The sequence below is a fragment of the Ahaetulla prasina genome, chromosome 2, assembly GCF_028640845.1.
Source record: "Ahaetulla prasina isolate Xishuangbanna chromosome 2, ASM2864084v1, whole genome shotgun sequence".
In the NCBI taxonomy this organism is placed as follows: Eukaryota; Metazoa; Chordata; class Lepidosauria; order Squamata; family Colubridae; genus Ahaetulla; species Ahaetulla prasina.
Window position 1 is genome coordinate 44,792,555 of NC_080540.1, and position 15,914 is coordinate 44,808,468.

Sequence of the window (15,914 nt, forward strand, 5' to 3'; positions counted from 1 at the left end):
AAAATAAAAGAAACCACCTAATCAACACAAAAATACTTCATAGTAATTCAAAAATACATGATTAAAAAGCTCAGAATTACCAGATTGTAAAATCTGGCTAATAGTTCTCTGCTCAATACCTTTTAAATTACAGAACAAAAATTATACATGTGAGGACTTCCGGTTGGCGCCACCTTTCTCGCTGGGTGCTAATTTAAGGCACTCCGCACTGGATATCGTAAAAGCCGGTGAAAACAGCGAAGAACAGCTGTTCCCGATTTCAATCTCCCTCTCTGGTTGAAAGAGAGAGAATAGAGCACAGGCGGGGGGGGGAGGGGGAGTGGTAGATTCCTCTAGGGGCTTTGTTTTTGTTATGCAAAGTCCCGAAAGGTTGAATCCCATAATCCTGCTTCAATCTCGCGCTCCTGCAAAAGCAGGAAAAGAGGAAGGTGTCCACCTCTGCTCAACTGATTTCTTTTTGTGGATCTCTACATGCAGACGGAAGAAACACGAGTGAACAATTATTGGATTGCAAGTATTTTTGATTTCCTGACTTCCACCTTTTAAAAAGAGAAACTTTTTTTCCCCTTGCTTTAACTGACTGTTTAAAATGGCGTTTGAGAGGAAGTGAAAATAAAGCGAAGTAGAGTGGAAAGGAACAAGCTGCGTAGCTAAGAATGGAGATTTTATCTTATTGTGTTGGACTGTGGACTGTTGGATTATATTAGTTTGTTTAAGTATTTCATAAGGGGATTCTCAGCAAGAACTTTGCCATGAAGGTTCTTTCAGAAGAATGGATTCGTGACTTTATACAGGATTATACAGAAAGAATGTATTTAATTATTCAAAAATACGAATTGATAAAAAACGGAGATGTTTTGGATGAGAGCTTAGAGGAAATTAACCAGTGTAATCGGTACTTGGAATATGGAATGGAGATGCAAGCAAAAACGGATAAAAATGAAGATATGATCATGAATAAACAAAATGATGTAAAGAGGCTTTTTCTAAAAAGTTTAGATAAAATTCCTGAATCTGTGTTACAAGAGGCTGCCTACCGAACCGGAAAAATTCACAGGATTAATGCTTTCCAAGAGTTCTCTTTCCAGACTGATGGACTATATGACAGTAACTTGTGGATTGTTGGACATAAGGAACTATTAGGAAATATTGTGATTGACTTTTTAAAAGGAGTAATGAAGGAAAGACAGAGACTAATGCATCAAAAAAAATGGCAAGAGATAAAAGTATTATCCTGGAAAGAAGTTTTTTTTGAAATATTAACAGATAAAAATATTAGCGTTCCTAAAAGACTTTATGTGAGAAAGATCTGGAAGAAATGGGTTGATTATATGTTTCACATCTATCATAAAAGACTAGGACTAAAGTTGAATAGATATTGTAATTTCTTGTATTGAAATTATATAATGTGTTGTACTGAATTGCAAATAGAATATTCTTGAAAGAGCCTACCTAAGAAAGAGTTGGGGGGGAAATTATATGGTTATAGAAATTATAAGGGAGATATTCTCTGAATTGGATTGGATTTTTACGCATTAGCTGGTTTTAAATACTTTAGGATTAATTTGTCTTATTGATTTATATATTTTATTACTGTTAATTGTTTTTTTTTTTGAAGGATTTTGGTTATGTAAGGAGGAAGTCAGAGCTAGAGAGGGAAAATTGGTATAATAGTTTTTGGGGAAATTTTTTTAGCATATGTTTGTTTTATTTTTAACTATACCTTGTGTTTGTTCCGGGAAGTCAGGGGGGAGGGGGGAGGGGGGTTTGTGAAGGGAGAGGGAAGGGGGGCTGTGGGAAAGGGGGAAAAAATTTTTTGTAAAACTTTTTGAATAATAATAAAAAAAATTATACATGTGAAACTGTAAGTACCTTGTCTTAAAGTCTAGTTTAATGAAGAAATTTACCTTAGGCCTGTTCTGAAGGCAGGTTTTTCCCAATCCCCGGATTTCCCCATCCTCAGTCTTTCTAAAAGATTGGCTACCTAACATATCTGTGAGAGAATAACAGAGTTGGAAGGGATCTTGGAGGTCTTCTAGTCCAACCCCCTGCTTAGGCAGGAAACCCTATACCAGTGGTGGCGAACCTTTTACTCACCGACTGCCGATCAGGTCTGTGCTTTGCGTGCTTTGCGCGTGCCATCCATGCTAACATGCAGCTCCTCCCCAAACACTGTGCACGCAACCACACCATCTGTACATGCACACAGTTTTTGCACATGCACCCCACCGCGTGCTGCACACTCAATTACACCATCTGTGCATGCACGTGGTTTTCATGTGGAAAATGCACATGTGCGAATGCCGTCTGCACACGCTGCGTACCAGTACTCTCATGCGCATGCAAAAACGCAAACTCAGGAGAGCTTCAAAGACCAGCTGGGTCCCCTGAATTGCACGCATGCACACTGTAGGCCCGAACACCAGCTGGGGTGGGCGCGCATGCACAGCTCGTGTGCCCGGAAAAATGGCTTGTGTGCTACTTCCGGCACACGTGCCATAGGTTCACCATCATGGCCCTATACCATTTCAGACAAATGGGTGTCCAATTTCTTCTTTAAAACTTCCAGCACTGGAGCATTCACAACTTCTGGAGGCAAGTTCTTCCACTGATTAACTGTTCTAACTGTCAGGAAATTTCTCCTTAGTTCTAGGTTGCTTGTCTCCTTGATTAGTTTCCATCCATTGCTTCTTTCCTGCCCTCAGGTGCTTTGGAGAATAGCTTGACTTTCTGGCTTTTAAATTTCCTTATGGATACTTATGGCTGATTGTTAGGCTAACTGAATTTTAGCTTGGGGTGCTTCTGCGATTCAGTGTTTTTAGGTATTTTTATGTTCTTCCTAGTTTTCTATATTGCCTAGTACCCAATGGAATTGGGTGAACAATACATTTAAATATTTTTTTAAACATTTTCTCAAACACTAATGTGGTTTACTTGGGTTTAAAATAATGTCATGTGTCAATTGATGTGATTTACTTAAAAAATGATGGTGAAATCAAACCATGACTTGTGGAGTGGAATAGCAGCCTTTCACAATTCTCTACCAGCTTGGTGGAAAGCTATATCCAAGGATAAGTTTTAGTATTGTATTAGTTTTAGCTCTTCTTGTTTCTAAAAAAGAGCAAAGTGATAGCCTGAATTTAGTTCACTGATGGAAGATATTCAGTAACAGAAAGGTAGAGTTAGCCCCAGAAAAGGATCACAACTCACTAGTAAAGCAGATTTGAAAGATTAAACTCAGTTCTTAATATCTCTAGGTGGAAATGGGATATATGACTCCAAGAAATAATGGGGAAGAGGTAGGACAGACAATGAATCATGAATCTGGCTTATTTTACTTAACATCCAATCCATAACAGAATTTGTCACTATGTTCAGTAAAACATGAAAATAAACCATTTCTTAATATGCTAGAAGGCAAAATCTTCTAAAAGATCTTTCATCTAGAATCAGCATTGCTATTTTATTCAAATCACTAAAAGTTAACTTACAAAATGTCTTAACCTCCAATGTATGTTACACAGAGAAACAAGAGCCCGCAAACCATTTTTTAAAATATAAAATCATACAAACCCATCTCTTCCACTAAAGGTTTAGCTGATCGGGATTTCTTTGGTGCTAGCAGAGCTGTCAACATATCTAAGCCATCAAATTTCTCTCCAGGAGTCTCTTTGGGAAGGTGAATTGTAAATATCCCTGGAAATAAAAGGATATAATCAACCAAAGGCTTTTTTTTTCTCCAAAATGCTTCGTTTTCTTATTTATCTATTTCTTAAATGTATATCATGCCTTTCATTCAGAAACACAAGGCTGTATTCATATTGCCCCCTCTGCTTTTTCCATTTTTTGTAGAGGTTTGCATGGTGGTGGTGGTGGTGGGAGATGGGATTGGATTACTTCTTACATTACCACACATTCCTTCAAAACTTACACCAGAGGTCTGAGGAATCCCTCAGGGCAAATTCTAATAAGGTAAAATAGCTGTAGGGATGTGTAAGATAACGAAAAAGCCCAACTGTAAATGTAGACTTCCATTTACATAATATACATTAGCTTTTTTCGAATTTGGTACAACAAAGAAAACCTTCATCCTACTTGGCCCAGCTTGGCTTTCCTTCCTTCTGTAAAGGGAAAGATCAGGAAATCCTCTTTCCTTCCATTTATTATTTACCCATGTTCAGAAAAAAGAAGCAAAAATGGGTGCACCAGCAATTCAAGTTTCTTTCTGAATAGGGTATGATGTTATTTTGGTGAAAAGATATTTGTAACATGGGAATCTTCCTTATCCTCTGCCTAGTGGCTATAAATCATTTTAAATGTGTTGTTTATCTCTCTGCAGAACCGCATTTTAAATCAAGGACCTGCCAGAAGCCAAGATAACATGAATTATTGGTGAAATTGGAAGTAAATATATGCTGCTGCAACATATCTATATATGAAAATATTTGCAAATCAAACCTGAATCATCATAGGATGCTTTCTCTCTTCCATCTTCTACAACTCTTCCAGGAAGTGTCAATCTGTGAAAGGAAAAAAAAGCAAGTATTTTATTTAATATCTATTATTAGTATAAGAAAAATGAGCTAGCAGTGTTCAGATGTAATAATTTGAAAAATCAAATTACACAGACCCTACAATGTATGGTAAAACAAGTCCAAATAGTAAGTTTTATATAGAGATGGCAAGCAGAAAAGAGAATATGATTTGTGAATAGACAATTACTAGTATTACTTTTATCAGGAATGTCAGAGTAATCACCATGTCCTTGGTAGAGTTGTGAATAAAACACAACTCTACAACACAAGTTCTGTCAAACTTCAGCCGCTGTTCAATTTTTTTGTTTGTTTGCTTTCTCCGTATTTTAATCTACTCAATTCAGGAAGAAAGCTTGTTTTATTTATAAATTCAAATGCCCAGAGATTCAAGGCACCCCTTGAATGCTCAGAATTAAAAACAACATCCAACGACATAAAAATGCACGTTACTTCCCTTCCCCAAATAATCCACTGAGTTTCTACTGCAATATACATCATCTCTTTAAGACAACAAGAATTATAGAAATGGAGTGTTAAATATTGTGTTTCAACATACACATAAATGTTAAGTATCTTATTGTTACAATGTCTGAATCTGGTGTTTGAGTTTTGAGTGTGCATGTATTTTAAAATAATAATTATAAACTAAAGTGCTCTGGGATTTTAGAGTTCAAATACACAGGCACCTGCAAGGTAACACCCCAGACTTAACAATTGTTGATAAGACAAAAAAATCAGAATAGAAGCAGAATGGAGATAGCAGAATAGAAGAGAAAGAAATGGAGAAAATCATAATACAAAGACTTGCGAATAGAACAAAACAGAACAGAACAGAATAGCAGAGTTGGAAGGGACCTTGGAGGTCTTCTAGTCCAACCCCCTGCTTAAGCATAGACACAGAACACGGGTGTCAAACTCGCCAAGTCACGTTGCCATCACATGATGTATCGTGATGTTTTTTCCCTTCACAGAGCTGGGATGGATGTGGCCTGAGCGTGACTCATCCAGCCCATGGGCCACTAGTTTGACACCCCAATATAGATCAACTGTGGCAAAAGAAAGAAAAGAGAGCAACAGTAGTACTAAGTGCTTTGGGTACAATTCCAAAACATCTGGAGAACCACTTTTACACCATCAGCACTGGCAAACCACCATCAGTCAATTGCAAAAGGCAGCTTTGCTTGGAATGGCTTACATCCTGCAACAATGCCATTTAACACATATTAAACAACATCATCTGCCTATCCCAGTTTCTTGGGAATGACTTGGTAGGTGGATAAAAATGCCAAATCCAGACTAAACATCTGGTTGACACTGCAAATGTACCATAATTATAAATCCAGTGTGAATTGGTAGATAAATATTTTTCAACTTCCCAGTTTAGGGCTGTGAGAAAATGACTGGCCCCAAATCACCAAACCAACTTCTAAGCCTAGGATAGAACTAAGTAGCAGGGTCTCTTTACTCTTAGCCCAGCAACTTAATTACTGTATCATACTTAAACTTTTGCTCTTCCATGTGTACATGTTCCTCTGTGTGTATGTGTATATGCAAAGAAATTTCTCCATATAGTTACCTATAGCAATTGTTTCAATTCAAAGTTATGTCACATAGTATCCAAAATAATTCCATTTTCTCTCCTATGCAGGAGATAAAGAAATATAACGCTTTTCTGTATGCTGATTAAATCATTTCTAATTTGTATATGACATACTGTGATGTGAACAAACCATATTTAATTGCGCAACATAAAACTAAAATTCATAGCAACTTTGTCTGATAGCAGTTAACAATCTATGATCTTCAGCTGTGCCCTTTTTAAAAAATAGCACTAATACTCACAAAAATAATTTATTAAACTAAATATACAAATTTAAATTCAGAGATTAGATTAGCATAGATGAAAATGAATGTGGCTTACCTGAGAAAGTAAGGTTTTACATAAAAACGAAATGAATTCCCTTCAAAATAGACATCAAATTCTGAAACTCGTGCATAAGGTATTTTGATAATTATTGTGAGAAAATCTGGATCTTGACTCAGTTCAAATACCGGAGTTATCATGATGAATATCAGAAAAATCAATACCACCACCTATAAAATAGTCCCAAAAACAAACAAATTATTCTTGGGACATGTGTATCAATAGCATCTGAACACCTGAAAATGACTGAAGATTTCTAATAAAGTATTTCCAGTTAACTGAAAGTTATTCATTATAATAAAAGAAAACATATTTGTGGGGCGAGATTAAAAACATCCCTACATTACTTAAACAATATATTTAATTTTATACTCCATAATTCTTCAGTTAAGGGAGGTACGATAAGTTCCTGAATAATCCTTATTCAAAACAACCAAATCAAGTTAGCTGCATAGAAGTCAACGTTTATTTTTACTTTTTGGAAATCTACAAATTTGGGACGTAGCTATTATAATGGATCCAGATTTTTTTATTCAGAAGGCAGCAGTGTTTGCAAACTGTTCTACTCAAAAGAATCCTGAAAGAGATTAATTTTTGTTGTTGTTGTTAGTGTTAGGGTTCCTTCCTTCTGCAGTCTTAGCATTGCTACTGGTCAAAAGCTCTGGTCTCCAGCATAATGCCTTAGAATGTCAATGCAACTTGCCATTTGCAAAATGTCTGGTCCCTCTAGGCAATTCATACCTTTCTAAATTATTTTAATTTTAGAAACAAAGAAACTGTCACGCTACAAGGAAAATGCCATCTTTATTTGCAGGAATCTCAACACCATATCCCAGCTGCATTTTTGCCGTTTCTATTATTTGTAATATTTAGCAAAGAAAACACACACAGAAACCGAGCAGTGATAATGTAAACCCAAAATACACCTACACATATGTAATAGTGGGGAAAAAAATAAACAGAAGCTTTAAAAGCTCATATAAAGGTAGTCCTCAACTTACAACTATTTGTTTGTGACCCATTGAAATCACAGTGATTTACAATCGCTCATTGCATCTATGACCGTCACAGCATTCCCACAAATCAAAATGTGGGTGCTTGGCAATCAGCATGTATTTATGACAGTTGCAAGATCTAGAGGTCATGTGATCTTCCCAGCTGGCTTCCCACAATTAAATGAGGAAAGCTGGATTCACTAAACATCCGTGTGATTAACTACTGGGAGGATTCACTTAACAGTTATGGCAAAAAAGGTCATAGAACTGGGCAGGATTTATTTAATAACTATCTTGTTTAGCAATGGAAGTGTCTGTTACAATTATGGTTGTAAGTCAAGGACTACCTGTTTACTATTAAACTGAAGAATACTTAAATATTTAAGAAGCTCCAAAATCCATACTTTGTAAATTAGACAATTATCTCAAGCGGCTGCCTTAACTCTATCATTTAATACTGCATAGCAGACTTTTACCTAGAAATTATCCAGTGTTATCATTGAAGTTACAGATCTATAAACAACATATATCAACTTTAGCCACAGCTGTATTGTTTGGTATCACAAAACCATTTTTTCCCTAGAAATGATAAAACACTTTCCTAAATAGATAATTCCAAAATACACAGCTTATTATATACGCTACATCACCTCTTCTTCTTCAAAACATTAAATCTGCTAGTTTAAACATATAATAGCACTTAAAAGTTTGTGAACCCTAACCCTTTTGAACATTCAGCAATTCTGCATAAATATGACCTAAAACATGATAGGGTTTCCACATAAGTCCCAAAACTATATAAAAAGAAACCAGTTAAATAAATGAGGCAAAAACATTACATTTGTTTATTTACTGAGAAAAATGACCCAAAGATACATATTTACATGTGAAAAACCACACCAATGGCAATAATTGGATCAAGCATTTCCAATAACTGTTGATCAGCCCTGCACATCAGCTTTGAGAAATTTTAAATTATATCCATCCTTACAGGACAGCTGCAGCCCAAAGATGGTAAAAATCCTCCCACCAATTTCAGGTTCTTCCTTAGCATTTTTACAGAATTATAGTCAGGCCATTAACTTTGTCATTTGAAAATATTAACTTGGTTCTGCTTTAACCATTATTTGATTATATGGCTTGTGAGTTTTGGATCATTATCTTGCTGCATGACTCACTTTCTCTTGAGTTTCAATTCATGAATAGATCAATAATGGTCTCGACATCTCAGGCTCATTGGTCTCCTACAAAGGAATTTGCCCAAATAATGCCCAATACATTCAAAAATGCATGTCTAGTTTTGGGGGTTCCTTATAAACATACGTTTGTACACATTTCTGGAAAAAGACATTTAACATGCTTTATTAAACACAAGTTTAGTATTATTTCAAAAGCGCTCTAGACCTCTGTTTAAAAAACAGATATAACGCTCACTTCAGACCATCGCTATTCTTGTGCTGCACAGAAAGTTGATTTAATCCAGTAAAGGGATCCAGATAGAGGCAACTGTATTCCAGATTCTTATCCTGGTAAGTGCCTTAAAGTTAGTCCTCGACTTACAACCACAATTGAGCCCAACGTTTCTGTTGCTAAGCAAGACAGTTAAGTGAGTTCTGCCCCATTTTACAACCTTTCTTGCCACAGTTGTTAAGTGGAATCAGTGTTAAGTTTGTAACATGGTTGTTAAGTGAATGTGGCTTTCCCATTGACTTTGCTTGCCAGAAGGTTGAAAAAAGTGATCACAGGATCCTGGGACATTGCAACTGCCATAAATATGAATCAATAACCAAGCATCTGAATTTTGATCACGTGACCATGGGGATGCTGCAGCAGTCATGTAAAAAACTGTCAGTCACTTTTTTCAGTGCTGTTGTAACTTTGACCATCACTAAACAAATGGTTGTAAGTGGAAGACTACCAGTAACGAGGAATTTCACAAGATTATACTTGTTTTTAATACTTGGAAAGAAGTGCTGCCCTTTTGCAAAAAGACTATGACTGGTTGCTGCCATCCTTGCTATTTCCGGATAGTAGTAGGCAAGGATGATGCTAACTCATCAGATTGCCTGGTTCACCCTACACCTCTTACTAACTGAACTGAAAAATCACAGCAGAGGTGTGGAGTGAAGCAAGGATGAGATATTTTGTGGGAGAGGAAATGAATCCTTGAGCATTCATTAATCACTTCCACTTATCCAACATTAAAACTGTAAGAACAGCACTACTTGCTGGCCTGGCTACTCGGCCATCAGTTCAATTTATGCTTATACACTTTTCTGCAAGCACCCCCCCTGCCCCTTTTGAGAGCCAATTTGGTGTAGTGATTAAGGCATCAGGATAGAAATTGGGAGATCAAGAGTAAAGTTTTGCTTTAGGAACCGAGCCAGCTGGACGACCTTCTCCGTTTCTCTCAGCCCTAGGTAAAAGGCAAATGGCAAATCACTTTTGGGGATTAAAAAAAACTTACACAAAAACTGCGGAGATTTTTGTCCAGTCAGTCTCCAAGAATCAGACTGGAGTGAAGGTTAGAAAAAAATATCCATACCTGCCAGCTGACAGGCTGCCTGTATCCTCAGTCAATGAAAAAATGACTTCCATGCCTTTTTGGCTTCCATGCCTTTTTGAGCAGACCTGGCAACTAAAAAAGATGCTCAACCTGGCAACTAAAAAAGATGTTGAGACTCTAGAAAGAGTGCAGAGAAGAGCAACCAAGATGATTAAAGGCTAAAACATTTAAAGACCGGTTGCTGGAATTGGGTATGTCTAGTTTAATGAGAAGGAGCAGGGATGACATAAAGCAGTGTTTTCAGGGGTTACTACAAAGAAGAGGGAGTCAAGCTATTCTCCAAAGCAGGGTCTCAAATCTTGGCAACTTTAAGACTTGTGGACTTCAACTCCCAGAATTCCTCAACCAGCTTTGCTGGCTGAGGAATTCTGGGAGTTGAAGTCCACAAGTCTTAAAGTTGCCAAGGTTGGAGACCCTTGCTTCAAAGCACCTGAAGGCAAGAGAAGAAGCAATGGATGGAAATTAATCAAGGAAAGCGATTTGACCTAGAACTAAGGAGAAATTTCCTGACAGTTAGAACAATTAATCAGTGGAATAATTTGCCTCCAGAAATTGTGAATGCTCCAACGCTGGAAGTTTTTAAGAGATTGGACAACCGTTTGTCTGAAATGGTATTGGCTTTCCTGACTAAGCAGGGGGTTGGACTAGAAGACCTCCAAGGTCCCTTCCAACTCTTGTTATCCCATTCCACTTTCAAATATGCTGAAGTTCAATCCCATGATTCCCAGCATGGCCAATGGTTGCGGATGGTGAGCTCTGTAGCCGAACAGCTTACAGGAAGGCAGTTAATACATGGAAACTCTGAGCTGCCCCTCCACTCCCCCTTACATCGGGGATGAAAATGACAGGCGACCGCTATTAATTGCCCCTTTCTCTATGGGCTGCCCAGCCTTTCACTTCTGCGGTAATTCCTTCATCTACACGCTGAGCAAGGAAGCAGGAGTGCCACCAATGAACCCCTCGCCAACACTCACCGCCCATTCAGACACTTCCACGCGCAGCTACCCACGTTTTCACGGTTTCTTTCGCCGCCTCCAGCCTTTTTGATTCTCTGACGGCGATAAGACTCCCTACGGGCTGCAACCTACCGCCAATCCAGTTGCTCTTCCGCAATAGGAAACCGTAAAGCATATAGGAAGGCGGGCTCTGAGAGGGGAGGCGGATGAAATATCATTGGAAGAGCTCCTCCAATCAGAAGTGGTCGAGGTAGCACGAAAGTGATACGGATGCTGGAAAAGAAAAAAGAAAAAAAAAGCCGAAGGACCCAGGAGAGGCGAGGACCCACGTGACAGATTGTCAGGGCGGGAGCTATGCCGGAGTTGTCGTTCTGCGCGTGCGCTGCATCTGAGCTCGCGCGGCTCTTCTTTGGTTCTGGAAAAAAAAATGCGGGGAAAGCGGCTTATTTTTGACTCGCTGTGTGACCGACTGTTATTAGCCATTTTACCAAAACGCGTGGAGCGATGTAGGCCATATTGGCTTACTGTATTACCGCCATCTCGCTAACGAATATTATTTCAATAATAGAACCTAAACTGGACGAAACACGATTAAACAGTCCTCTACGTGTCTCAGGATAATGTTGCAAGATCCAATCTGGATCGGTTCACCGGTTCACTCGGAACTTTCATGTTCCGAAAGCTCGGAAGACTAAACTTGGTGCCGGTGACCCACCCAGATCCTTAACTGGGAGCGTTTTCCTTGCACGGGGATTTGAAGCAGTTGAAAATAGTAGCATTGCCCCTTGCACGTCGTTTCGGGCAAATCTGAGCTTCTTAAACTAAGGGTTTCCAACCTTGGCAACGTTAAGCCTGGCGGACTTCAACTCCCAGAATTCCCCAGCCAGCTTTGCTGGCTGGCGAATTCTGGGAGTTGAAGTCCGCCAGGCTTAACGTTGCCAAGGTTGGAGACCCCTGCTTTAAACGACGCCGAGACTTTTAAGAGAAAAATTTTTATACCTTAAAAGAATATAAGTACTGATATCTTTTTTTTTAAAAAAAAGCATGAGAAAATGAGAGAGGCTGCGCTGCAGACGGCCACGTGGAAGCTGCTTGGCATTCAAAAAAAAAAAAAAAAGCCAAAACCCGTGCCTGGTACGGTACGAAGCTATAGGTTGACTCGCTTTCAGCCCCGCCGCTTTTGCAGCCGAGGTGGTTTTCTGAACTTTACGGTAAGGGTCTTTCCTCCTGGCCCCTCCCCGCTTGGCCGCCGAACCGCGGGACCCAATGTGGCGCTGTGCGCCGCCAACTCCCTCCTTTGAGCCCGACGCTTCGGGCGGCGAACGAGCCAGCGAGCGAGCGGCTTGAAAATGTCAAAGCTGGATCCAATTTGCCAGCGCGGGAGCGAGAGGATGAGGGGGACGTCTCTTCGCCGAGGCTGAGGCAGCCTTGCCTGCCTGCCGGACGATGAGGCTATCTTGCAAAGTGGTGGCCCTGGCGCTCTGCCTGGCGCTCCTGCTGCTCCTCTACCTCTTGGTGGCCAACGCCGATGAGCCGCCTTTGCCAGCGGCGGGAGAGAGCCCCTCGGGGCCCCTTGCCGCCGGGAACGACATCGCTCGGCAGCTCCAGACTCGATTCAGACCCGTTCAGCCGGCGGAGTCAGAGAAGGAAAAGGCGGTTCGGGTTTCCAAGCGGGAGCCACGTCCCCACCGAAAAGCAGGCAAACGCAGCGCGGGTCGAGCCAGAGGGAAGTCGACGAGCCTTCGGTAAAGCCTTCCGAGTCGAAATCCCTTTCTGGCGGGTTGCGCCTCGGTGGATCGTGTCTTGAAACAAAAACGGGTCGGTGGGTCGGGATTTGGGAGAGGTGGGGCCTCATCGTTCTATCGGCTCCTAGGGTGGGAACCGGGTTTCTCTGAGAGGTACGCCCTGAGCCGCGCTGGTAAACTCCGTGGGTTTTGCTTTGTAAGGAGAGGGGGGGAAAGAAAGTCATTGAAACTTTATCCGATTGCGGTTGGAATTCTTATTTGAGGGATTTTACTCCAAAATGCAGATTGGTGCCTTCGGTATACCTCTCAAACATATGAAAGATGTATGGCATGAGTATAATTCACATGGAGACTAAGCCGGCATGCAGTTTGCATTTCGTAGGGTAGATTCCAACAACCATGTTTAATGTGTCGTTTAATAATCAGGCTGTGGTGGTAGTGGGGAAATGTATTTTGTTATGCATAATTTGTAAAAGTGCTGATTGTAATATTAAAACTATGAGAGAGAGAGAGAGAGAGAGAGAGTATATACACACACACCCAGTGAAGGGCCACATCTCTTTCCTTTTTTTTCTGGAACATACATATATTGCTCATAAATGTAATGTTTTGTGACCTGGACTCACAGCTGTATATAGGATGTTAAGCAGCCTTTAAAGATCCACTCAATCCCAATATAGTTTCCAGTTTTAAACCCATTGACTAGTAGGTGGAAAAAATAATCAGTTGCCCAAACTGATTTCCTGAAAATGTTTCTGTATCAGCAACTGAAGTCCTCCATGCTTAATCCTTTGTTTCTGGAATGTTTATACTCTTCTCCGCTTACTATTGTTTCACTCTTAATGGTTTTCCTCTAGAGATAACAAAGTTTTGAATTACTTGGAAAAGATGACATGCATTGGCTTCCTGTCCTGTATATCTGTTCCAATTAAATGCTTATAGTACTGTTCATAACTGCTAGTTTACATGTTGCTGAAAGCTATGTGGGAATTTGTCAGCAGTTCCACATTGGAGTTTTCTTGTGTCTGCTCATTTGGAAAAAGAAATAAAGAACCATGGCTTAACACAATATTTGCACTAATAGAGAGCCAGTTTGGTCACATAATTAAGGCGCCAGGCTAGAAACTAGGAGACTGAGTTCTAGTCCTTAGACATGAAAGCCAGTAGGGTGACACTGGGTCTCTGTTAGCCCAGCTCACCTCACAGAGTTGTTTTTGTGGGGAAAGAAGAGGAAGGAGGAGCATTAGGTATATTCACTGCCTTCAATTATTTATAAAAAATAAATAATATAAATAAAAATAATAATATCCCTATCCCAGGTTCTTGCGAAGGACTTGACAGGTGGATAAAAATGCCAAATCCAGTTTAAACATCTGGGTGACTCAATAAACCATAATATTAAAAACTGACACTTAAGTTCTAAATTTTATCAGATGCATGGAGGTTGAACTGGAAAAAGGGAAGAGAAGAGCAATAAAGATGATGAGAGGCTTGGATGTTAAATCTTCAGGACAGTTGAAAAGACAAGGTGTTTAGCTTAAAGAAAAGGCTAAAGAAAAGCATAGTAATCTTCCAAAACTTGAAGGACTATTGCAGGGAAGAGGGTGTAGATTTATTCTCTGTAGTGTTTTAGCATAAATCAAAGATCAGTTAGTGAGATGCAAGCTCAAAATAAGGAGTGATTTTTGACCATGAGATCTAAGGAGCAGTGGGACAGGTGTATCCTGGAGTTATCCTGAATCATCATTGGAGTTTTTTAGAAACAGGTTGTGTCAGGATAATAATTTAAGAGCTGACCAGCTGCTACAATGTTATAATATTGGGATTGAGTCAGCAAGGTTTTTGGGCTGATAACACTTTAAGAGCCTGTAATAAGAAGAGGCCCTCTTGGGGCATATCTCCCCCTCCATGTGTGCTGCTGTGCTGTAATTGCAGATTGTTATTTGTTTGAAGTCTGACTAAAGTACATGTATGTATATATTCTTTGTAGATAAAACTATTATTTAAATATAAACCTCTGTTTACTGTATTTGCTCCTGGATTGTCTCACAGGTTGTGCATTCTGAGAGGTTGGTTAGGCATTTCTTCAGGACGATGTGAGGATTCCTGCAGTGGGTGGACTCAACCACCACAGTTCCACCCAACAATGATTTGAATCAGGATATTGGTGCCAAAGCGATTTTTAATTTTTTAAATTTTATTTAGTTATTAAATTTGTATACCATCCATCTCACTATTAAGTGACTCTGTGGCAGCTTCGAGTACCATAAATAACAAAATAAAACAATTACAAGATTAAAACATTAAAAATTAAAACATTAAAACTAATATAAAGTAAATAAAAAGAAGCAATGCATATTTGGGTGGAAGTGGGACCTTCTACCAATCTACTAGCCACCTCTAAAATGGGACTCCCACATCAGGGTCCCAAGCCAGTTTGCCAAGCCAGATTTTCTGGCTCTTTTGGAAGGTCAAGAGGGTGTGGGCAGATTTTACCTTGGGGATCATGATATTCCAAAAGACAGGAGCAGAAAAGGCTCTTCTGGCCTCCGTCAACCACAATTCTTTGGCCAATGGGATCTAGATCATGCCCATTCTCCCAGAGTGAATGGGCTGGGCCAATCCTATTGGGCTGAGACCTATGCCACAAAGGGCTTTAAAGGTAATAACCAACACCTTGAATTAAACCTGGAAGCAAACTGGGTAAAACAATAACTTATTTTCCCGATGGAAATAATACTAACCAAAAAAAATTGCCATTAATTTATCCAGCTTAAAAGCCCTATTTTTTTCATCCAAATATGGAATGAGACTTACTTTTAGGGTATAAAAGATCAATCTTAAAAAGCAGCTCTTGATTTGTTCATTCTAAACTGTTCCACTGATTACCAAATGTCACAACAGGTGTGTGGCTTTACCGATGCTCGTATGATAATAGGAGGTTGAATAATTAACCAGTCAACATGCCTTTAATTTAGACATTAATTATAGCTTTTTATATAATGGCAATTAGAAAAACATACTGCAATTTATGCCTGTTATGCTACTTAAGAAAAATAGGGTGAGAATAAAATTGCTAGAAAATAATAGGCTTTTAATTTGGTGAAGTACAAATAATTGCTGCGTGCTTTCTCTGGGTTGAAATAAATTGCTCTCTCACCCCCTTTCTAAATCAGGGTGATCTCATCTATCA

The 15,914-nt window shown here is 39.3% G+C and overlaps 2 protein-coding genes across 7 annotated transcripts in view; one reads left to right on the forward strand and one right to left on the reverse strand.

Moving 5' to 3' along the window:
• SHQ1 (SHQ1, H/ACA ribonucleoprotein assembly factor) overlaps window positions 1–12,102 on the reverse strand; it is a 144,963-nt gene extending 132,861 nt beyond the window's left edge. The window contains exons 1-5 of one of the 6 annotated variants that reach the window (XM_058173942.1): window positions 11,976–12,102; window positions 10,995–11,391; window positions 6,457–6,629; window positions 4,459–4,520; window positions 3,574–3,696 (exon numbers count right to left, since the gene is read on the reverse strand). In XM_058173942.1, coding sequence (XP_058029925.1) covers window positions 3,574–3,696; window positions 4,459–4,520; window positions 6,457–6,599 — 328 coding nt within the window. In that variant the 5' untranslated portion in view covers window positions 6,600–6,629; window positions 10,995–11,391; window positions 11,976–12,102. Of the gene's footprint in view, window positions 1–3,573; window positions 3,697–4,458; window positions 4,521–6,111; window positions 6,132–6,456; window positions 6,630–10,994; window positions 11,794–11,975 lie in introns of those variants that run through there. The other 5 variants (XM_058173947.1, XM_058173944.1, XM_058173941.1 and 2 more) reach the window with 5 other exon arrangements.
• A 117-nt stretch (window positions 12,103–12,219) lies between these two features.
• GXYLT2 (glucoside xylosyltransferase 2) overlaps window positions 12,220–15,914 on the forward strand; it is a 32,981-nt gene continuing 29,286 nt past the window's right edge. Inside the window, exon 1 of the mRNA XM_058173948.1 lies at window positions 12,220–12,721. Within this exon, the coding sequence (XP_058029931.1) occupies window positions 12,423–12,721 (299 nt within the window). The 5' untranslated portion in view covers window positions 12,220–12,422. The remainder of the gene's footprint in view (window positions 12,722–15,914) is intronic.